Source organism: Periplaneta americana, chromosome 16 (genome assembly GCF_040183065.1).
Source record: "Periplaneta americana isolate PAMFEO1 chromosome 16, P.americana_PAMFEO1_priV1, whole genome shotgun sequence".
Classification (NCBI taxonomy): Eukaryota; Metazoa; Arthropoda; class Insecta; order Blattodea; family Blattidae; genus Periplaneta; species Periplaneta americana.
The window spans coordinates 84593375-84617172 of NC_091132.1; the positions used below are offsets into that span (position 1 = coordinate 84593375).

The 23798-nt window shown below is 36.7% G+C and overlaps 1 protein-coding gene and 1 non-coding gene across 2 annotated transcripts in view; both read left to right on the forward strand.

The window, feature by feature from the left end:
* LOC138716547 (protein gooseberry-like) overlaps window positions 1-23798 on the forward strand; it is a 374575-nt gene that overhangs the window by 162135 nt on the left and 188642 nt on the right. Inside the window, exons 2-3 of the mRNA XM_069849706.1 lie at window positions 16501-16814; window positions 20781-20898. Of these exons, the coding sequence (XP_069705807.1) occupies window positions 16501-16814; window positions 20781-20898 (432 nt within the window). The remainder of the gene's footprint in view (window positions 1-16500; window positions 16815-20780; window positions 20899-23798) is intronic.
* TRNAC-GCA (transfer RNA cysteine (anticodon GCA)) lies at window positions 17533-17608 on the forward strand. The gene has a single exon. It is a non-coding gene; the product is annotated as a tRNA-Cys (tRNA).

The window sequence follows — 23798 nt, forward strand, 5'->3', positions numbered from 1 at the left end:
CTTTCATCGTATGATGACGCAGAATATTTGCATGGAAATATCATATGTACTTCGGTACTTTATAATATATATGATATGCGTAAATCACTTCGTGATTTAAGACGGCGCTTATTCCGTCGGATCCCGGCCAACTAGTCACTCATTACGAGTGCACCTCAGCACATGTGTGGACTTCGGTCCTAGGTTCATAGATATCTATGACGTAGTGCAGAGGGCGGCCACTAGAGGGAACCCAAGAGTTGGAACTTAAAACTGAGACGATTCTTCCGACGCCGGGGTAGAATCCGGTGTGGCTTAGTGGATAAAGCGTCAGCACGTAGAGCTAAAAACCCGGGTTCAAATCCCGGCGCCGGAGAGAATTTTCCTCCGTTCCATTACTCTTTCATCGTATGATGACGCAGAATATCTGCATGGAAATATCATATGTACTTCGGTACATTATAATAATATATATGATATGCGTAAATCACTTCGTGATTTAAGACGGCGCTTATTCCGTCGGATCCCGGCCAACTAGTCACTCATTACGAGTGCACCTCAGCACATGTGTGGACTTCGGTCCTAGGTTCATAGATATCTATGACGTAGTGCAGAGGGCGGCCACTAGAGGGAACCCGACAGTTGGAACTTAAAACTGAGACGATTCTTCCGACGCCGGGGTGGAATCCGGTGTGGCTTAGTGGATTTATTTTATTGGGTTATTTTACGACGCTGTATCAACATCTAGGTTATTTAGCGTCTGAATGATATGAAGGTGATAATGCCGGTGAATTGAGTTCGGGGTCCAGCACCGAAAGTTATCCAGCATTTGCTCGTATTGGGTTGAGGGAAAACCCCGGAAAAAACCTCAACCAGGTAACTTGCCCCGACCGGGATTCGAACCCGGGCCACCTGGTTTCGCAGCCAGACGCGCTGACCGTTACTCCACAGGTGTGGACGGCTTAGTGGATAAAGCGTCAGTACGTAGAGCTGAAAACCAGGGTTCAAATTCCGGCGCCGGAGAGAATTTTTCTCCGTTCCATTACTATTTCATCGTATGATGACGCAGAATATCTGCATGGATATATCATATGTACTTCGGTACATTATAATAATATATAAGTATTATGAAATTAAAAATGTTCTGTGAACTCCTTAGTTGCTTCGTACAGACATCTTTTTCTATTTTTAACTAGAAAATTACATTATTCTTACGCACTTATCACAACAATTATTACAAATCACACCTCTTCCACCGACTTCATTATTTGCAGTTCAATTTTGCATCCTAATTTACAGTCTTGGAGAGTTTATAACACATTTTAAAAAAATTCCACCGTCCGCTTGAGTACACTTGGCCGCACGCTTGTGAACGGCACTCGTCGCTCTACGTAACTACATACTGATTTTCGTGCTGACTGCAGGCTGACCAAGATCACGCGTTCACAGCAATGCGTTCCAATAACGAAACGTAACTCAGTAAATATTCAGAATAGAACCCATGTTTATATGGCTTTTTTGCTCAGAATGTCTTCGGAAATAATATATATATATATACAGGATATAAACGATATAAACTGGCAAAATTATACGGACTGTACAGTGTACATCTCGGTCTACTAAACATGTGGTGTAGTGAAATGTGTTTCTTCTGTTTTTGTTTTTAATTCCAAAATATCATGTTTTTAGGATTAATAGTTATCTAATATTTACTGTTCGAGTAAATATGAAAGTCATTGCACAATGACCTGCCGACAACATACGCTAACACCACCACAATGGAGAGACAACAGAGTACCCTGATTTGTAAAAAACAGTTTAAATTTACGTAGCTTACCGATGTCAATAATAACGATCTACTATCGTTTCCAAAAACATTAGACTTACAGATAACAGTTTTTTTCTATGAAAATCACAAAAGTTACTGAAAAATGTTATTAGACCTTTTTTCAGTAATTTTTACTTTATCGCCATTAGTTTTCGGCAGTTTATATCGTTTACAGTTTGAAAAGGCATATATGTTCATGTTTCTTTCCCGAGTGTCTCAATTGACTTCAACATTTAAATTCCTATATAAACAATAGTCAATTAAAATCTTTGCTCAGTCGTCCGGATTAGCATGACGTAACTAACCCAACAGAGTAGGCGACCTCTCTGGTCTTACCTATTTACTCAGATGATGGAACCTGTATGTAGTTCCATACATGTGGAATAACCAAAAACCTAATTATGTTCAGTGAAGATACTTGGGATCATAAACGACTATTCTAAAATAGACAGCAGACCTCTTTTCTGCATGCCGTGATTCATAGCAGCAATTTGAATATAAATTCTATACATTGAACAATGCTCCTCAGTGTCTTACGCAGCATAACCTTTCATATGAGGATTTCATAACCACGCCACTCTGGTTTTTGCTGCCTTGAATATGAATTTATAGGAATAATAAAACGTTCATTGTCATGCCGTTTGGTATCGAACATAGCCTAAGCAAGAAGTCGTAGCCACTTGCAGGGAGGGTTTGAATTATGAAACAATGTGAAATTATAGTATAACATCACCATAAATTAAAGCATATCATCATATATATCAGTTCTGACTGGATGATAAAAAATGCACATTGTTTTCCTATTTTATAATTCCGGAAATGACTTGCAGTCTGGTCTTTCTTTCTTCAGAAGCAATTCATTCTCTCTTTTATTATGATGTCGAATTCGATGAACTATTAAGTGTTTTATTGCTCCATTTAAATTATTAATTCAGACGTCTTCCCTCCTCCTTCTCTCTTCTTGTTTTTAATTTTTAGTTCATTATTATAAAATTGATAATTCACTGATCAACAAAATGAAACATATTTTTTGTTTAAAGATAAAGAATGGGTGATTCTTATAGTATTTTTCGTGCTGATTTCAAATGTGTTTCAACATGTTTCTATCACTCAGGGTTTTTGAGTAATTATATGAAATGTAATTCAACTCTTTCTAGTATTGATATCTTGTAACATTTTACCTAAAATCGTATCTATTTACCTAAAATGTATGTAAAATAGATTTTAGGTTATACTTCGCTTGAGGAACAGCTCTTTTGAGTGTCCAGCAGTAGTCTGACAGAATATTTTGGCTCCAATTTTTCTAGTAGCGCCTTTCCATTTCAGAAAAATCCTGATGAAAACGCTCCCAATGTTCGTCGCTCGGTACCCGAAGGTTTTGAGGAAATAAAATGTAGATGAGAATCCAAGAAGTTATTTTGAGAGATATGACACCACATCACGTTATAATTCTGAATCATCTCGCTGACAAGTTCTTTGTAATCTTCTGATCTGTAGTTCCTAGAAAGTAACAGTCTGTTGAATGATCCTTAGGTTCTCGGTATATCATTGGAACTGGAAAAGGCATATGACGGGATGTTTTTAGCCAACCAGCTAATAGAATCGCATGGAGCACAACAGATTTCAGGGACCTAAACCCCATTTCAGTTTGGTTGATAGGCCTTTCCCCTCTACTCATACTCTCTACCATCAGTGAAGGGGAAGATGCTTCTCTCCATTTCACAAACATTCGACTAATTGACTTTCAACACAGTGACAAATTTCATTATTTAACATTTGTACCAGTAATCTTTATTTCGGAAGTCTACACTAAGCGTTTGTATTTAATTCTCATTGCTGTTGAAATCAACTGACACATTAAAAAGCTACTGACAGCAGAAGATAAATGTTTTCTTCACCGCTAGTTACTACTCACGGCATATAGAATGGGACAGTCTGCACTGTGTCGTTCCCCTCTAACTGCATACTAGAAGCTAACATTCCTTCATTTAATTAATTATTAGTTGAAAATATTATATGAACGGCACTAAAATATACACAAACATGTAATTGTCAAACATTTGTATGGCTGTATTTTATTGTTTACTTAGTACTTTATTTAATACTTTATTTTCTCGTGTGTCCAGCTTGGGGGTTGCAGGTATAAGAGGTAACAGCTACCATCTCTGTCGCTTACGGACTAGGTGCAAGTAGAAGGGGAAAGAAATGCCTTCGCATCCTCTCAACTTGTATGAAATGTCGTTTAGTTCATGTCATCGTCTATTTTGCAATCAAAAGAACACTCATAAGCTCTTAACAAGTGTAGTAATATTCAAAGTTAACTAATCACAAAAATAACAAAAATTGTTTATGTGATTTACACACTATTTCCAGGTATGTTTCACTTTATAAGATACTTTTACTACACTTAAAATTAGAACAAAGAAAACGCAGGTTATGAAACTTGTTTCATGAATGTAAGTTCCAACTCAACTGAGAATTAACACTAACTCTCACAGTTTTATGAGGAGTAAAATTTATTTTTATGAATTCTCACTTCACAGGCAACAATGATCTAAAATTACAGGTCAATTGTTAAAGCAATAAAGTGAAGTAATTTATTTCCATTAGCATGTTAAAGGCTATTATATAGCAATAAAAATAAATCAGTTTTATAAAATTACAAAAAAAAAAAAATGGTATAGAAAAATTCTGACTTCATTTTTTGAATCAGCGGATGAAATTACAAAATAAACATCAGAAACTGTACATTTAACAAAATCACTATTGACCATTGTAATCTAAGAGAGGAAGCAAGCAATGTGCGTTGTTAAGAAGTGGGCTTTCCCATTGCTGATAATGAACGAGGCATTCACAAGCTTCGAGGATTGGGCTTATCTTAAGTTTTCAGATGAAAAAATGGGGTGAAAAAAGTAACCTACTTGTTGAAGTCGTTAGAAATAGCTTTTCTTCTTGACTAAACCTGGTTAATTTATTGCTTTACCCTATACCTAATAAAAGCTGAAAATGTCGACCATCCTCTCTAATACACTTTTCACATTTTTTAGACATGTGTTACCTCTGATTGAGGTTCTGGATGATATGTAGGATCTATTATCAGGCAGTAGGCCTACATCTCACTTGATGATATGCGTCAGAGAGAGGACAATTGGTTTGTATACATCTGAAGTCTGATTAGTGTAATATGTAACTAGTCAGCGATGTATGTATTGGAGAGTCATATCTTGGAAACGTACCGGCCAAGCAACTGGACCTTCTCTCCCTATCCAACGATTCGGAAAATGTACATTTAAATAATTTCGACAATTTAAGCCTAAATGTACGGGTACACCGTCCTGTTGAAAGATAATGTTTCTCCTATTATTAATCTGCACATCTTCAAGTAGCTCCGGAAGTATTTCCGCACGAAGGATCTCAGAAACATGTTCAATCAATCGCGCAGGCATAAGATACGGCCCGACTAGATAGTTATCAACAAATTCAACCCAAATATTTACAGAAAACTTCCATTGATTGCGGAGATTCTCCACAGCTTTAGGATTCATGCCACTCCAAATGTGACTGTTGCGTGTATTAAAACAGCCATCTCCTGAAAAACATAATGAGAAACAAGAACAACTGAAACATAAATGCAGCATAATGTGCATGGTGAGCTCTGTCTTTTATACAAAGCATTTCCGGACACTACTTTATTAAAAAAAAAAAAATATTTATTTTCTTGTCTTCTATCACATCAGGAAATTAGGAATAGTTATTTTGTTACATTCTGTATAGAGAGTGTTAAAAAGTATTCAATATTTTAGGAGGTGCTAGTATGCATTAAAACAAGAAAAAATGTCTAATAAACATGGGTCCTACAACACATACTTTATGAGATCTGAACATTTGTTCATAGGAGATGCCCAATGTGATGTCCATTCATGGTAATGCATTCCTCTGCCCTTCGGCGTAAGGAATCACGCACTCTTTGAAATTGACTTGCTTCTTCTTGATAACCAAAAGTCTAGGGGATTTAGATTTGAAGAACGAGCAGGCCATGGTGTGGGGCCTTCCCAATCAATCCAGCGGTCTTGAAATATCACCATGAGATGTTCACGCTCATTGCGGAAAAAATGTGCTAGTGTGCTATCATGCATGAACCATATCTGTAGTCTTTGCTGACATGGCACATACTCCAGCAACGTAGGCAATACGTTAATAAGAAAAACCTGATAACGAGCCCCAGTTAATCTCTGTGGTAGCACGTATGGCCCTTAATCTATCACCAAGAACGCCTGCCCATACTTTGATTGAGAATCGGTGCTGATGCCTTATTTCTTCAAGTGCATGGGAATTTTCATCAGCCCACACATGCTGATTACGAAAATTCACAACACCATCTCTGCTGAACGTCGCTCATATCTGCAACCAAATTTTTCTTTTCAGTATTCCTTGCGAGTATCAGTATTCCATGCCAGGGGTGTCAACTACAGTATGATTATCTGGTAGCCTGCTGTATTTTAAGGCAGAAAAATGAATTGCCATAAATGGACGTCACATTGAGCACCTCCTATGAACAAGTGTTCAGATCTCAGAAAGTATGTGTTGTAGGACCCATGTTTATTAAACATTTTTTTCTTGTTTTGATGCATACTATCACCTCCTAAAATATTGGATACTTTTTAACACCCTGTGTAATATATATGTAAAAATGTCAGTGAGTATGCAATTATTTTAACTACAGGTTATACATTACCAGTTTCATAAAAACTCAGTATCCAGTCTCAATAGGCGTACTGTTTGTTTTGGCTCATAGTGTATCTTAAAAGCGATAAGAATTTTTAAAAATATTTATTTAGGAAGTAGGAAATCTGTGTCGACTTATGTCACATAAAAAGTCTAGGCCTATGCTTGAATGAAAGGACACCGAGAAAAAATTACCTGCCGTTTCTCTCGCACGCCTTAATTTGGTATCTATTATCTATTACTCATGATCTCATGATTATCGCTTATCATCCTATCGTCGGGGTATGAATATCGTTTTGTAATGCAATTTAACACCGCCAGAATATTGTAAGTGCAGTAAGGCTATTTAGGACTATCACAGTTGGAAATATTCTAAACCAACCCATCATATGATTATTCTGGAAGCCCGGAACTCAGTTTAATCAGAACACAGGAATGGCAACATAATGAAATTGAGCTACACGTAGGCTGGAGAATAACTATAACTATATTACGAGCGTTGGGTCATATGAACGTACTTTGACGTCACATCGCTTGCAAGTTACGATTTTGGAACCGTAGAAAAAGGCCGTGTCCAATGTTGTGTTACCAAGCTATAGAGAAGTGGTCATTAGGAGGCATTTAATGGGATAGGCGATGGAGGGATAGGAGACCATTAGGCTAGTACTTGGAAGTCTTAACAATACAGTGAGTCATGGAAGCTTGCGGACTAAGCCACTGGCATTTTTGTCTCGTGTCTAGATAACAGCAGTGGCGTATACTGGTTTAAGGGTCTGGGCTACCACTGACCCTATTATTATACAAAATATATTTTTAAAACCCTATAATAAAATTCCTTACCTATTTATATGTGAATTCCAGACGTCTTGATTGGGACGAAAATACTTTGATGACTTCGTCATTGAAATTACAGTTGGGCCGCTTGCGAAGTTTCTGTAGAAATGACTTTTCAATTGACATCAGTGCCAAGCCGGATAAACGTTCTTGTGTATGAGTTGATCTACAGTAGGATTTTATTCTCTTCAACAAAGAAAATGTTCTTTCTACCGATGCTGACGTAGCTGGTATTGTCACAATTAATGTTGCCAATTTAAGGACTTCAGGAATAACTTGGTTCAGCTGGTTTTCATATATGGCAGATAATATTTCATGGATAGGTTTGTTCGAAAAATCAAAGACTTCTGCTGAATATATTACACTTAATTCATTTTTCAAACGTACTTGATCAAAGTGACTGTTATAGGACTGAAATAATTTGTTTAGTGCCTCATTCGGGAAGTTTTCTCTATAAGAGGAACATTTTTGAGAATCTAGAAGATGTGTGAACTGAAGCTTTCCATAATCAGAAAATCTGTCAGTAATTTCCATGTGCATACGATCTAGTATGCTGTAGTACAGCTGCCTGTATTTCAATTCATCATCTCCTTTTCTTCGCTTTAATGGTGGTTCCAGTATATTGTCTGAAGAATTTTCATTTTCCATATTACTCCATATGGACGGAAACCCACTACGTCTGAACTCGAATATAGTATTTTTTAACTTTGATACCTCTTGCAAGCAGTATGCTATGTCTAGACTTTTTGTCTGAAGAATATTGTAGAGCACATCTGTATGTGCGAACACTCTAGCATAGACTTCAAGAAGAAATATATTCTGAAACTGTGTGAAAAAATACAAATATCCTTGAGCCTGCACAATTACATCATCATCCCAGTTTTCTTCAGAGTCATTACAAATGATATTTTCAAAGAAAGCAGTCAGTGGTTCTCTGTATTCCTTTACTGTATTTACAAGCCAAGATGTAAAATTCCATCTAGTTGGTGCTACTTTTGGGAGTTTCTTTTTCATAAATTCCTTGAGTTTTTCTTATCTTTTAGGAGATAATGAGAAAAATGCAGCCAAACCCGACAGTGTTTTGAAAAATATGCGGCATTCTGGAATGGATAAAGTAGTTTGTTGCAAAACTAAATTGAGAACATGGCTGTAACGATGGACAAATAGTGCTTGAGGATACTTTCCTTGAACTTTTGTTTTTAAGCCATTAATATTTCCCGCCATAACTGAAGCACCATCGTATGTCTGTGCAATTAACTTATTGCCGACATTGTATTCTGCTATAACACCTTCCACATGCTGAAACAAAGCAGCAGCAGTTTTGCCCGAACTGACATTTGTGAATCCTATAAACCGTTCTTGAACATTGGCAGTACTGTCGACGTATCTTAAAACAGTGGACAATTGACTCTGATTAGAGCTGTCACTTGTTTCATCAACAACAATGGCCACAAAAGGTGCTTCTTCTATTTCAGATTTTATGTTCTTTATCATAACCCCACTTATAGCAAATATTAAGTCATTCTGAATTGTGGGAGAAGTACCACGGAATACTGTTGAACTCTCAAGATGATTGGCCAGTAAATGGTCAAATTCACTTAAGGAACTTAAATATTCAATATAATTTCCTCTATTGTCTGATTCCACACTCTCATTATGACCCCGAAAAGCCAAGTCTTGTTTTCCTAGAAAGCAGACTGCGTTAATAAGACGCAGTAAAATCTCCCGATTTTTTTTTCACAAGAGCATTGTGTTGGTTGATGTGTAGAACTTTTTGCTTATCTAGCTGTAAATCAATTCTTGTCTTCCCAAAGTTTGCAAAGTTCATGCTACTATAAATATGAGCTTTTGATTTGTCGTGTTTTAGGACTGCCGTTCGAAGGGAGTTCATATTAGAAAACCCCTCTTTTGACCACACATTAGTTTCGTGGCTAAATAACAAACATGCCAGCAAAATAGTTTAGACAGTTTAAACTACCACACAACCAATTCCACTTACCATATGATGTTGAAGTGAAATGGCGTGTGTACTCAAGCTGTTTTTCTTTTACGTCCATGGACAAATTTAACTCAGGAGTTGGTCTTTCCAATTTCACAATTTCAATTTTCTCGTTGTATGTACGACGGTTAAAAGGCACTTTTAATAAACCTTCTATTACACAGTCATTTTCAACACAAACCTCTCCAGAAACGTGTTCTGCCATATTTTTCACAATATCACTTAATTGGGAAATTAAAAACTTAATAATTCACAATTAATATAACTCTTAGACACTCGAACAAATCACAAATTTAAAATACTGCACTGCAAGAACACAATCACATTAATGGGCTAGCGTACTAAGCATATTGTTGCTTCGCGCCTTCCAAGAAACCGATCACGAGAGCGGCAACTCACCCACCTACAGAGCACGATAGAAACTGAATGGAGCGGGGGGACGGGGAGTTGTGCGACATGAGCGGAACGGTCACAGGCTACCCTTCGTAGCAGCGGTTTCTCCAGCGATGCCGCCTTGACAACTTGTTTCTTTTTGAGAGCAGAGAGCGCATATAAATCTAACAATTACTTTAATTTTAATTACTGTGGTAAAACTAATACGGTAATACAAAATTATTGCATTATGTTATATTATAAACTTTTTCTTTTGTAATTTCCTTGGGCTACTGCCGGTAGCCCCGGTAGTCCGCAAAATACGCCCCTGGATAACAGGCTCAGGTTCCAATCGTATATCTCATAATAAACTCGTTAACATGGAGTTCGAAATCATGTCTCTTACGGCACAATAACTGAAAAGAATTGATGCTGAACATATAAGATTAATCAGATAAGTTAGTGCCACAGTCTAGTATATACAGTCACGAAGCTCAATACGTAGTAAATATGCATCCATAGATGCTAACCACTAGGATCGCTACTATCGCCTCATTACAGACAATGCGAAATAGTACCTGCACAGTCTATTGTTCCTAGCACCCTCATAAACTCAAGATTCGTGAATGTATATACTAGATTATGGTAGTACCTCATCTTCACTATCATAGGATTGAAGGAAGATCAGAAGATGCAGATTACACAAGAAATAGGAGGCATTCCACTAAGGCCCGGTTTTATAAATACGGTTAATCTAAAGATTATGTTAAACCTAACCGTAAGTTTAACTCAACGTGCGGTATTACAGAGTCTCGGTTAAGTTAAACCGTATTGGAATATGATTGATATTACTGCTAGGAAAGAAAAGAAGACGATCGCAGCTGTTTAATTATATTATTGATTTAAAATAGTCGACGCTCGTGGAGAATTTTCATGAAGAAACATCTTTGTTCTTTGATAACAGAGAGAGTATTATAAAAATAAACCTAAAGAGGATCAATACCGCGTACTTCAGTATGATTGTCAGACTTAATCTCAAATACAGTAGTTTCTTAACGCTGGCTACAACGTTATACTCCCAAACTCAATGCAACCAAACTAAACCTTGCATGATCATCCGCGACGTTACTCCATACAGACTCAACTGAGTAATGAAGTAATAATATTAGTGTGCGTATTTTATGTGTTGTCTAGAATACTTATGAAACAGAATTCAGTCAAACAATAAAATTATTTTTATGAGTCTAGTAAAATTAGGTAATATTATTAGTGGGTTTATAAATCAGGTCCCATAGTAAATCTTACCAGGAGACTGACTACCACACACAGTACAATGCTCAATAGGTTTATAGTAGATTTACGGACACCTCCGAAATCTTCCATCGTTTTCAGTATGTCTACTACCAGAGGAAAAATAGCGCAGCGCAAGTAGTAGGGCCTAATTGATGCAGAGATTCAACAGAATGTTTTCAAAAGTAAAAAAGAAATCATTTACCTTTTCAAATAATCTTTAAATTCGAATTCTAAAACACATATTTTTGCGCTTTCTCAATTTTATGTTGCACGTTGTATCCGAGTTTCAAGTTTTCGAAACAAGGTTAGGACTATAAGCCTAATTCTGAAGGTTAAGACTGTCTGCTTCGAAAGCCTCAAACTGTTTCAAAACTTATGTTCATTTATGTATAGGCCTATTTCAAAGTGTTGCACTCCATTTCGAAAAATTCTTGGCCGCCGTGGTCGTTCAGTAATATTGATCACTCATATATCGTCACTTCTAAGTTCTTGGAAAACATCTGCAATGTCCATTGGTATTGCGGGAACCGCCATCTTGCACTATTGAGCCTTGAACTGCAGTTTAAACGGCAGAGAACTGCCTATCAAGTTAAACTCAAGTTAACTCAAGATTAACTGGTAGTTAAGGTTTATGATACGAAGCAGAACGATAAACTTCAGTTTAAACTTAACGTAAGGTTTAAACGACGTTTATTATATCGGCCCTAAGAAAATGTGGGGGTTGAGTAATAACGTAAATCGAGTAAGGGCCATCGCATTTGGGCTAACAATTACTACTGGTTAATCAGTCAGTTTATTAGCCTACCATTAATTTAATCAGTGAATCAATCATTTGGTCAGTGTGACAACCTATTCGTCAGTAGACTTCTAATTTCGTCCAGTACGTCAAACGCTAAGGCCCAGTTGTATAAAAGTCACTAACTATAGGTTACTTCTATCTGAACACTAGTAAATAACTCGAAGCTAGTATCTACACTCATTCATTCATAGTGTTCTGCCCAAGGGCAGTTCTTTCACTGCAAACCCAGCATTCTCCGGTCTTTCCTATTTTCAGCCTTCCTCTTAGTCTTCGCATATGATCCACATATCTTAATGTCGTCTATATCTGATATCTTCTTCTGCCTCAAACTCTTCTCCCATTCACCATTTCTTCCAGTGCATCCTTCAAAAGGCAGTTTCTTCTCAACCAGTGATCCAGCCAATTTCTTTTCCTTTTCCTGATCAATTTCAGTATCATTCTGTTCGATTCGATTCGATTCGACGCGCCACGCCGCTCTCTGCTCTCTTCCATTTAAAAACATTGTGAAGAGAAATTCTGTTCGATTCGATTCCGCTAAGTGGGAGCGGGCCTTTAGGATTAAATGTAGATAAATCTAACTTTACATAAACATTCGGTGGGACTCATGCGTTGGAGAATTAGAAAGATGTCGTATATCTACTTCAAGCATCACAATGACTAGAGAGCGGAAATTTAGGTCCTAAAAGTGGCATTTTAGGCGCCTAAAATAGGCTCTTAAACTCCTTTATTTATGCTCTATAAAATAAAAATAGTTTTTTTTTTGTTAAAGAATGTCGCTAATATAAGATTCAACATTTATTTAATGCAAAATTCTAGGATTGAAAGAAACTTCTACACATTTCACATATTACAAGGGCACACATGCATATACAAAATGAAGACTTTCTGTCTTTAAGTTAGTGTTTTCCATTCACCAATCACATTTCCTTAGTTTGCTTCACAGTAGACGTTCAGCACCTATTGTGGCTATTGTGTCGCTCACTGCTGTACTTACAAATGGTGAGAAAAAAGGAAGGGGTTGTTATCTGTCTTGGAATGTAAGAAAATGCTTATTCGGGTTAACCAAGCGAGTTTGTGTTAAATTGCTGATAGGCAGAGGAAGATATAATAATAATAATAATGATAATTTGTCCCGCAGGAGTTCTTTTACATGCCAGTAATTCTACTGACATTAGCCTGTCGCATTTAAGCACAATTAAATACAATTGATCTGGACTGCTATCGAACCTGCAACCTCGAACACAGAAGACTAGCGCTATACCGACTACGCTATCCAGGCCGACTGAAAGTTGAAATTTTTGGATTGAAAGATTGTAAGAATGAGAAGGGGCGTCCCGGAGGTACTTCTCTAACGTGTTCTTCACTGCTAGGACGGAGTTGTTATCCGTCTTGGAATGTAAACGGTACAGGATGTTAAGAAAAACAGTAAACAGTTACGAAAAAGATGCAACGATTTTTAAAACCTTAAAAATAGGCACTAACGTCGAAATAGGCCTTTTTAGGCACTATAAAATCCCTTTATTTATACCTGTACTTCCATAAAAAATCTAAATATTAAATCTCAAGCCTTTATGTATTAAGGAAAAAAATAAGTTTTTGCCTAAATTCTGCTCTCTAACAATGACAAAGGCCAAACAGACATAGTATTGTAGGAAGCATTCAAACCCTAAACCTTCCGCTTGATTGTACAACTTCGTTTAGATTTAGATATTTTGTACGAAATGTTCGGCTCGTTAACTCACATACATATGCATAATCACAAGGATGAATGTACATTACTAAGAGCTGCCGTTTTCATGTCTGGAATATGGAAAGCTACTGTAAGTCTTTAATAAAAACGAAGGGGCAGGCAGCTGTCAGTGTCGAAATCCAGACTCTTGGGTATTCATCTGTCAATATCTCCTCACTTATTTGCCTGGTTTATTTTCAAAACTTTCAATAACATGTCACCAACCATTTCGCGTTGCTCTTCACAGACTCTGTTTATCGAGATCTCCACAATGGCGCAGTGCACGCCATGTCAAACTCGCTGTGATTTATCTATTGACAACAAAAGTCTATTCATACACCGTAGCAATAAATAACATTCATATTCAAACTATCCTAATGTACTTGGGCAGCTAAAAACAGAGGAAAGTGCTTCCATGTACGTCATTCAATCATGTCATTTCTTACTCAAATTGACACGAAGTAAGTGGGACTTCATCCGATACCATGTTTGACACCATTCACAGCAGTAATACTGTACCAAGTTATCTATCGTTGGTTATAGGTCCATTTCTGTAACCCCCAAAATACGAGTAATACGATAGAATACTTATCAAAAATATTAGTTCAGAAGAATTATATTAAGTTGGCAATAAAGACATTCAAAATATTTCAAACATGAAGTTAACATTTGTAGGAAAATGATTGTATAAAAATTATTTCGAAGAGTTGACGTAAATACTTCTTCTATGAAAGTTACGAGTAGTTACTGTAAATCAATGATTTCTTGAGGATTTAAAGAAAAGCTTACATTTGAAAATTATGATTAGGCACTACAGCCTATTTACCCAGTGTCCCTGTGTATCCTTTGACAGACCGATCCTTTCATTTCATCTTACAAGCAAATATTCTCTTAGGAGCAGATAAAAAAGTTATTTTTTTCCACCAATTTAATAATGTCAAAAGAAGTGCTTATACAAATTTTGGCCACTCAACCGCAATTACGAAGTGATTTTCTCTGGGATCGTTTACAGAATAAAAGCATAATTGCATGGAAAGATTTATTGAAACTGATACAGCAATTGTTGCGCTATTTGTCAACATATCCCCCACTGAAATTGAGACATTTGTCATACCCATGATATATGGTAAAGCAATAAATTAACCCATGCCGGATTCGAACCCCGGTTTTCAGCTCTACGTGCTGACGCTCTACCCACTAAGCCACATCGGATCCAATTCCAATGCCGTATTGAATCCTCTCAGTTTAAGCTCCACCTCTTAGTTTCCCTTTAGTGGCCAACCCTCATGCACTGTGTCACAGATGTGTAATAGTGGCACAATGTCTAACACACTAATGTGCAAAGGTGCACTCATTACGATATCGTTGTATAAAAACTTTTATAGACCCTAGGGCCAAAGAAATATGTTGTTTGTTTACTTATACTTATATTGATTTAATTGGTAACAACTTATCTTCAGCTTGTTTGGCTTTAATAACGATCCCAGAAGGAATTTTGGTTACAACAGATCCCGACATCATTTCCAACATAACAGAATATTATTTATGTTCGACCATGCCGAAATGTAGTAATTATACACCTGATAGCAGCCCTTTAATGGACCTCATTAAAGTACACCTATTTATTAAAGTTCAGGTGTTCCACCAATTAGAAAATACCATTGTAGCAATATGAAAGCGCAAGTATCGATTATTCTCGGATATGCAATCGAAAGACAACTAGCGCGAGATTAGACAATATTAAACTTAGTCGAAAAAAACAACACACAAATTAACATCAATTCACCGTCATCTTCCAGCCTTTCACAAAGCACATTCCCGCAAATTCATTTCACCAATTTCCGGAAAAAATCAATATGGTCGAGGATAAACAGTCGTATGAAACTTGACTATAATGGTAATTAAGACGCTCTTGTGAAAATTGTGAAACTCGCTTGCGCTCGTTTCATAAACATACTCGCGTCTAGTCGACCTGGTTGGCGAGTTGGTATAGCGCTGGCCTTCTATGCCCAAGGTTGCGGGTTCGATCCCGGGCCAGGTCGATGGCATTTAAGTGTGCTTAAATGCGACAGGCTCATGTCAGTAGATTTACTGGCATGTAAAAGAACTCCTGCGGGACAAAATTCCGGCACATCCGGCGACGCTGATATAACCTCTGCAGTTGCGAGCGTCGTTAAATAAAACATAATTTTTTTTTTTACTCGCGTCTTAATTACTACCATTATAGGCTCGTTGCATAATGTACTATTATTAAATTCAGAGACTGGTAACTTAACAACAAAGAAATAATATCACCACGCATGGCCTCCCTCAGGGAATAATTTTTATTCTACGTATTCTTTTTTTTCTAGTATGTACAGTCCCTAGATACCAAAACAAAACACGCTAAACAAGATATACGGACAGAAAGCAAATTTCTAACTTAAAACTCTTGTCAAAAAGTTTTAATCTATTCAATTACGAACTACTGCGCCACAAAATAATGTATGAACCTTTGGCGAAATATCATGTTGAAACCTCGGGCCACTTCACCCTTGGACCAGAAGCCCTCGGCAGCAACCCCGTAGGCCTTCCTATAAACATCTTCATTTCGCTCTTGATATATAAATTACTATTCTTTTAATACATTTTTGGGCTGATGATTATTTTTAAATTTTATTCATTGCTGCTCCTTAAAGAGCATACAGTATACTGAATATATACTACTTCCATAATCGCAGTTTTAAACGCTTTCAAACTGAGCCTTTGATACATTTTAAAGTCTGTATTAAATTTGCCCTACTTTTTTACTGTATCATATTAGCCCTGCTTTTCTCTATTGTAATATAAGCCAAACTGTATTTCTTAGAAAGTACTATAATTTATTTATACAAAACTTGTCTCATAAGCACCAGAATCATTTCCTGTGGTGCAAGCTGTACTAGCAGTGGCCGTGCTTGCAGGTCAGGGCAGAGTGAACCAGCTGGGCGGTGTGTTCATAAACGGACGTCCTCTGCCGAACCACATCCGCCTCAAGATCGTGGAGATGGCAGCCGCCGGAGTTCGACCATGCGTCATCTCGCGGCAGCTCCGGGTGTCGCACGGCTGCGTGTCCAAGATTCTGAACCGATACCAGGAGACCGGCAGCATCCGGCCAGGGGTGATCGGCGGCAGCAAGCCGAGGGTGGCCACCCCCGAAGTGGAGCAGCGCATCGAGGACTACAAGAAGGCCAACCCGGGCATCTTCAGCTGGGAGATTCGCGACCGACTCATCAAGGTAACTTTTAACTTTTTTCCCCCTCCGCTTCCTCATCTTATTCTACTTTCTTAGTCATATTCACCATCACCATTACCATCATCACCTGCTCTTTCCATTGCTGCTCGTCACAATTTCCTTTCTCTTCGTTTACATTTATAATCTTCTCCTTTCAACGAGTGTATGCCTGAAAACAGGTTTCGCTTAATACGGCGCCGTTCGAAAAGTGATGCGGGCAAGTATCAACCCGCATAGCTGTGATTCAGCGAGTCAACTTTCACGTATTCATTTGTATGAGATCTCGCCCACCTCACTGAATAGTACACGGCTACTATGAAGTAGCCAATATGTATTATTACTATCAATGCGAAAAAAATTCGTACCGGCACCGGGAATCGAACCCAGGACCTCTCAGCTCTGCGCGCTGAGCGCTCTTTCCAACTGAGCTATGCCGGGACACGATCCACGGCGCCGGCCGAACCCCTCTCGTATTAAATAGTAATAATACATATTGGCTACTTCATAGTAGTCGTGTAATATTCAATGAGGTGTGCGATACCTCATACAAATGAATATGTGATGTATTAACTGTTAGCAGTTGTCACAAACTGATGTTGAATATGGTCATAAAGTCATTTAAATATGCGCTCCTGCATATATGACTTGTAGCGTCTCAAATGCAGGTAGTAAGGCCGTAAAAAGCATTACGAGAGGGTTCGGCCGGCGCCGTGTATCGTGTCCCGGCATAGCTCAGTTGGAAAGAGCGCTCAGCGCGCAGAGCTGAGAGGTCCCGGGTTCGATTCCCGGTGCCGGTACGAATTTTTCTCGTATTAAGTAGTAATAATTAAATAGAGTTAACTTTCGACAATACATTAAACCAGCGGTTCCCAACCTTTTTTTGATTAACGACACACTTTACTGAACGACCATGATAACGCGACACACTTATTTGATTTTATTAATAGTAATAATAATAACTAGTACCTTTCTTCTGGAGAAAAAGGTGATGGAACTCTGTGTAGAATATTTTGTAGCGGACGGGGAGATGATTACCGGTCACTGCACGGGAATTTTATCGTTTATAACTCCTTTTCAAGATCTAAGCGGAATTCAAAGAAAAATTTTATTAAAACATAGGCTAGTTATTCACACATATTTCAGTCCCATGATGGAAAATGCAACAAAAAGGTGCCAGAACGCCGTTCCAGCGCGTTCCGCATTGACAACAACGTCTGTATAGTGTCGATGTTAACACGCAATCGAAAATTGTAAAAGAACAAGCAGTAATTTGAGTGACTTTAGAAAAAAAGACAAAGGTATGTGTGAAAAATCCCAACCTATCTATGCTGGATGTCCGATCAAAGATTATCGTTTTTGAAAACTCGCCTATTTAAATTAATGTGAAATCTGCGGTTGGTGGGTTGCACAGAGTTTCTTTATGCGTGGCCTTATGGTTGAAAAACTGAACTGAACATTGTTGCAGGTGTTCACGTTTCATTGGTGAAGTCTGTCACAAAATAAAATGTACCATATCAAAGACTTCGTTGCAAATAAAAAATGCTTTGTAAAGAGACTTTCTGGAGGTCATAAAATTTATTTTTAAAATCCAAAATTTCGCGACACTCCGGTTGGGAAACCCTGCATTAAACTATGTATTGGCTTATAGGCCGAGTGTTGGAACTGTAAACCATCCTCCCTAATGCACATTTCACATCTTTTGAAAATATTTCTAGATACACGCTGAATTTTGTTTCCATCGATAGAATTGAACCCTAGAACTCAACGCTCATAGTCCTTTTCATTCGATTTATGAGCGATTGTTGCCTTAGCAGGCTTTAGTTTTAACAATGGCGTCTCTTTCCAAGCTGATGTCTTGGATACACCTGGCTGTAGAGTTAACATTTTTTTTGTTCCAGTACATAGCCTATTTCATCGAGCTTTTCTTCAGTTAAAACGTGAGTTAAAGCGTTTTCTGTTTTATTAAAAAAATGAGCTGATTTCTCCTACTTTTAAAATTAAATTCTAGATTGTTGATTCATATGGTTGCTGAACGCAGGGATATTTCTGTATAAATATAGCACAATTCATACAATTTCTTCGTAATACGTATGATAAGGATTTGCTGTTCTAATGTGTACTGCATTGAAACGAATTAAAATAAATTAGAGAATCAGCTGTGTACCAATGCTTTTACCTTGTCGTCCTTTCATCCTTCGTTACTTGTTCATACTACGCAGCTTTTGATCTACACTACAAGACCACGACATAAACCTGAGCGAAACAGTTTCTTGGCGAACGCTCTGTACTTTTCGTCTCCCTTTAATCTTATTCTCTTTCCTATATTCTTACATTTATATATTACATTTCTTTCTCGTTCGTCATATTCTTACTCTTCTTTACCGATCCTTTTTTCCTTCTCTGCTTTCTTTGCCTTTTCTAATTCTTATTATTTTTGTTCCTTATTATTCTTCTTTCCTTCCATTTTCTCCTTGTTTCCTTGTACTTCTTTTAAATCCGAATTCTTAACTATTTCCGTATGTAAATTTCTAATGGGATATGTTTTATCCCAAAATTGTATAGTACATGTGTTTCCCTCCAGAAAATGTGGATGTATGTAATACCGTAGTTTCTGTTGCATTTGAATATACGTATAAGTAAGAACCTGTTCAAAATTTTAAATCATTCAAGTTATCGCTTTCAAATGTATCAAGTTTATCACCGCCATATACGAAATTTTGTGGGCTAATTGAACATCATGAGTATCAGTAATTTGCTGACTCAAATGAGACCGGTTAACATTATCCAAAATAAACTTTTATTTTTCGTCTTCCGGTGTTATCACCCGCATTTAAGGAGAATGACTGATGACAAATTAAAACAGATTTCACTGTAGTACTGAATAATAGACAGCAGTGGCAAAGAGTATCAGAATACTAAAAATATTGTACCTCTAGGTGCCTTTCCATGCTACAGATACGGAAATGACTGATGTCGATAAAGAACAAATCGTAGAATGGGAGTAGTTATAAAAACAGAAAAGTCAAACCATTCTCACAATAGCAACTTCGGTCCAAGGCTTAATAATAATAGATAAATTCCCAAACATACAATTTGCTAATGCTCCTTATTTCAAAAAATCTATTAAAAATTGCTGTTAACAGAGAAAATTTAAAGTTAAATTATTGTGATATCTGTGTTTTTTCTTCTTTTCTTTCTTTTATTACTTTTTACTCTGTTATTCAATAAAATGTCTTAACATTAACTTATGTGGAATGCCCCCTGAGCACGAGTATGTAACTTACTCTTTCTCAGGGTGCTAGAGAGTTCTCATATTAAAAAATCAGTATCTTTGTTCTAGCAATAAAGTATTATTATTATATTATTATTATTATTATTATTATTATTATTATTATTATTATTATTATTATTATTTAAAGAAGGCTAATTTACACTAGTATTCGCTCTTAAACCCTGTTTTTTATGAAAAGAACCATAAGAAATATGGAGTAAAGAGAAAATATGTTACATAATAGTCATTACTCATTACCTACTTGACATTCATCAAGGGGGTCGACCTGGTTGGCGAGTTGGTACAGCGCTGGCCTTCTATGCCCAAGGTTGCGGGTTCGATCCCGGATCAGGTCGATGGCATTTAACTGTGCTTAAATGCGACAGGCTCATGTCAGTAGATTTACTGGCATGTAAAAGAACTCCTGCGGGACAAAATTCCGGCACATCCGGCGACGCTGATATAACCTCTGCAGTTGCGAGCGTCGTTAAATAAAAACATAACATTTAACATTTCATCAAGGGGAATTTAGCCTGGATTCCTAGAAGTTCTTGTTCCTAATGATCTAGCCTTCTAAATTATAATAAAATCTTAAGATATTTATTTATTTATACTGGTAGAGTTAATGCCATAGGGCCTTTCCTTACACTCCACCCTTTTGAAAACGTTTAGAGTGATACCGGCTTTCCCACACGCAGGATGGCATTTGCGACAAGAACAGCGCGCCCTCTGTGAGCTCCATCAGCAGATTGCTTCGAGGTGGCCGACGAGACGAAAGCGACCCGAGGAAGAACCACTCCATCGACGGCATTCTCGGTAAGTAGAGACCAGCATAAATTTTATAATGTGCGTAAAGGATGTATATATAGTTCTTGACACTCCTACATATTTAGACTGGAATAAAACCCAGATTTTTCCTGTGGCTAGAGCATGGAAAAGCACATTAGAATGGAAATTGACTCGCTTTAGAACATGGGAGATTTTCCTGATTCCAGGTATGCATAAGCGAATGTGAAATAATGCGAGAGTAAAAATTTGATTAATATTTTTTGGCTGAATAAATACTGTATAAGAGGTATTGAAATGATGGAAAATGTTCAGTCACAACAATTTCAGCAACGTGTTACTTTAAATGAAACAATACTAATCATAATAATATTACGATAATAACAATATAACTGTATTAACATTACTTTGAATGTTTTCGAACTGCTGCGTTCTCTTTTTTAGCATGTTTATTCTCTTCAGCCATCGATATAAAATATAAATGTATAGGCCTACATATAAGCATAATGTATTGTTGAAGTAGCAAAAACTTGTTTAAGGATCCTAAATAAACACAGTCAAGGAAAACTATTTGCAAAGACTTCTTTTGGTTATAGATAGAAACAAAGAAGCACATTTTATAAAATAAAGTAACCGTAGATTGGAAGTACTTCCTCAAAAAGTTGTGCGCTTTCAAATTAGATCTTCGTATTTGCTTGTAAGATAACCAGAAATATAGTAATAGTAGTGGTGGTGGTTTATTTTGGATAGCGGAGTTAAAGCTAAAAAAAGCCTTCTTCTTTACTCAACCAGGTATAAATACTTAAAGTATTACATGAAATACAAAATTATGTAATAAAATACAAAACAACACAAAAGAAGATACTCATACATCTATGACGCAGTGCATTAGGGTAGACCACTGGAGGGAACCCAAGTGGTGGACTTGAACTGAGAGGATTCAATCCGACACTGGGATGGGAATCCGATGTGGCTTAGCGGATAGAGCGTCAGCACGTAGAGCTGAAAACTCGGGTTCAAATCCCGGTGTCGGAGAGAATTTTTCTCCGTTTCACTCATCCTTCATCATATGATGACGCAGAATTTCTGCACGGAAATATCATATGTACTTCGCTACATAGTGATATTAATATGTGTTTAGAGAAAACCATTAATTGAATTTCCAATATGTTCAGTCAATTTAAGAGAGCAGTGTATTATGATAATAAATTATTGAAATAATTTTAGTTTTGCTCTTTAAATGTGTAGTAATGTAACATTCAGAAATTCCTTTGCAGAATGAAAAATTAAATTTGTTCAATTCAAATTTCTGTATGGGCAGAAATAAAATTTTTTCATTCATTTATTATCATAATACACTGCTTTCTTAAATTGATTAGACATATTAGGAATTCAATCAATGACTTTCCCAAAACACTCTTTGAAATGCTTCATATAAAATAATTTTTATCTCGAAAAGAAAGCAAAAACGAGCAAAATTGTAATTAAACGTTTTTGTTTGAAATACTTCAAAGAATAACCCCCTGAAATTAATTACATTACTTACTATTCGCCCTGTATAGAACGAACAATGGACAAATATAAGCCTAACTCCAAGGATCGGTCCCTAGTCTGGCCCCCGACAAGCCAAGCCAATGTAACCCTACATAGCTGAAAGTTGCTCTTCCGATCCCTTAATTTAAAAAATATATTGTTTCAATCCGTACCTAATTGCCCAAAAAGTTTGTCCAGTTAGCTTTCTCTCATTCTACTTCTGTTAGGGCTACAATCTGAAAGAAGTTTCCATGAAACATAATAAATACATAGGCTATTCGATAAGGTAATTGCGTATTTATAACCTATGTTTTGTTTTAAAAGTTGAAGGCATTCCCTTTCACAAACCGTGAAGGCGTTTGGAGGGCATGGAGATAAGAGCTCCATACTTTCATGACCTCGGAATTAGAATAATGTGGTGTGATTGGAAAACATTCAAACCACCTTTTACTAACTGAACTATCCGACCGCCATTTTCCTTTATGTTGTGTTTAGAATTATTGAAGAGAGTCCTTCGTCAATATCATCGATCTTAACGGACTGAAATTAAAAATAAAAATAAGTCAATAATACCATTTGAATTTCTGTAAATAGTATAAAAAATATAATATGTATTCCATATTAATCATTAGAGACCGGATTTTAAAGGGAATCCTTTTTTTTTTATTTCAACACGAAACATGAAATAATTAATTACGATTTTCAAAACTATCTTCCTCCGAAAAAATTATGTGGTTTTCACTTCCCTTTTTTCCCCTTTTTCAGTCCATATACCCTTTTTTCCCCATTTTTAAAACATCTCTTATTTTGGTCCTTTTTTTTGACAAATATCGCAAACATTTAGAAAATTTTCTATATTTTTTCCGATAAGCCTATAACTTCCTGAGCAAGCGAAAATAAATATCGTTCTTCTTCTGATTCCAGACATTGAAAAACTAATAAAGTGTGCTGATTTAGAGTTCAGGATAAAAATAAAATTTTCACCTCTGGTTTCAGTTGAGGTTGAGCGGTCATTTTCTGTTTATAAAGACATTCTGCATTCAAAGAGGCAGAATCATATTGAAACATATTGAAATGTTGAATTTGGTCAAATATAACACTTTCCTTATGTTGTGAAGCGATAAATATAAGCTTGTGTGTGCTATGTGTATCCATTAATGTGCTGAAGTGTGTTTTCAATTAAAATAGCACCCTTTTGAGGGAGTAATATAGTCCTTTTTGGCTATATAAAATACAACACTTTCCTTATGTTGTGAAGAGGTAAATGTAGAATTGTGTGTGCCATTTATATCCATCAGTATGCTGAAGTGCGTTTTGGGGAGTAATATAATCTTTTTTCAAGTCCTTTCTTTTTGGCTGTAACTTTCCCTTTTTTAGTCCTTTTTTTGATGAAAAAA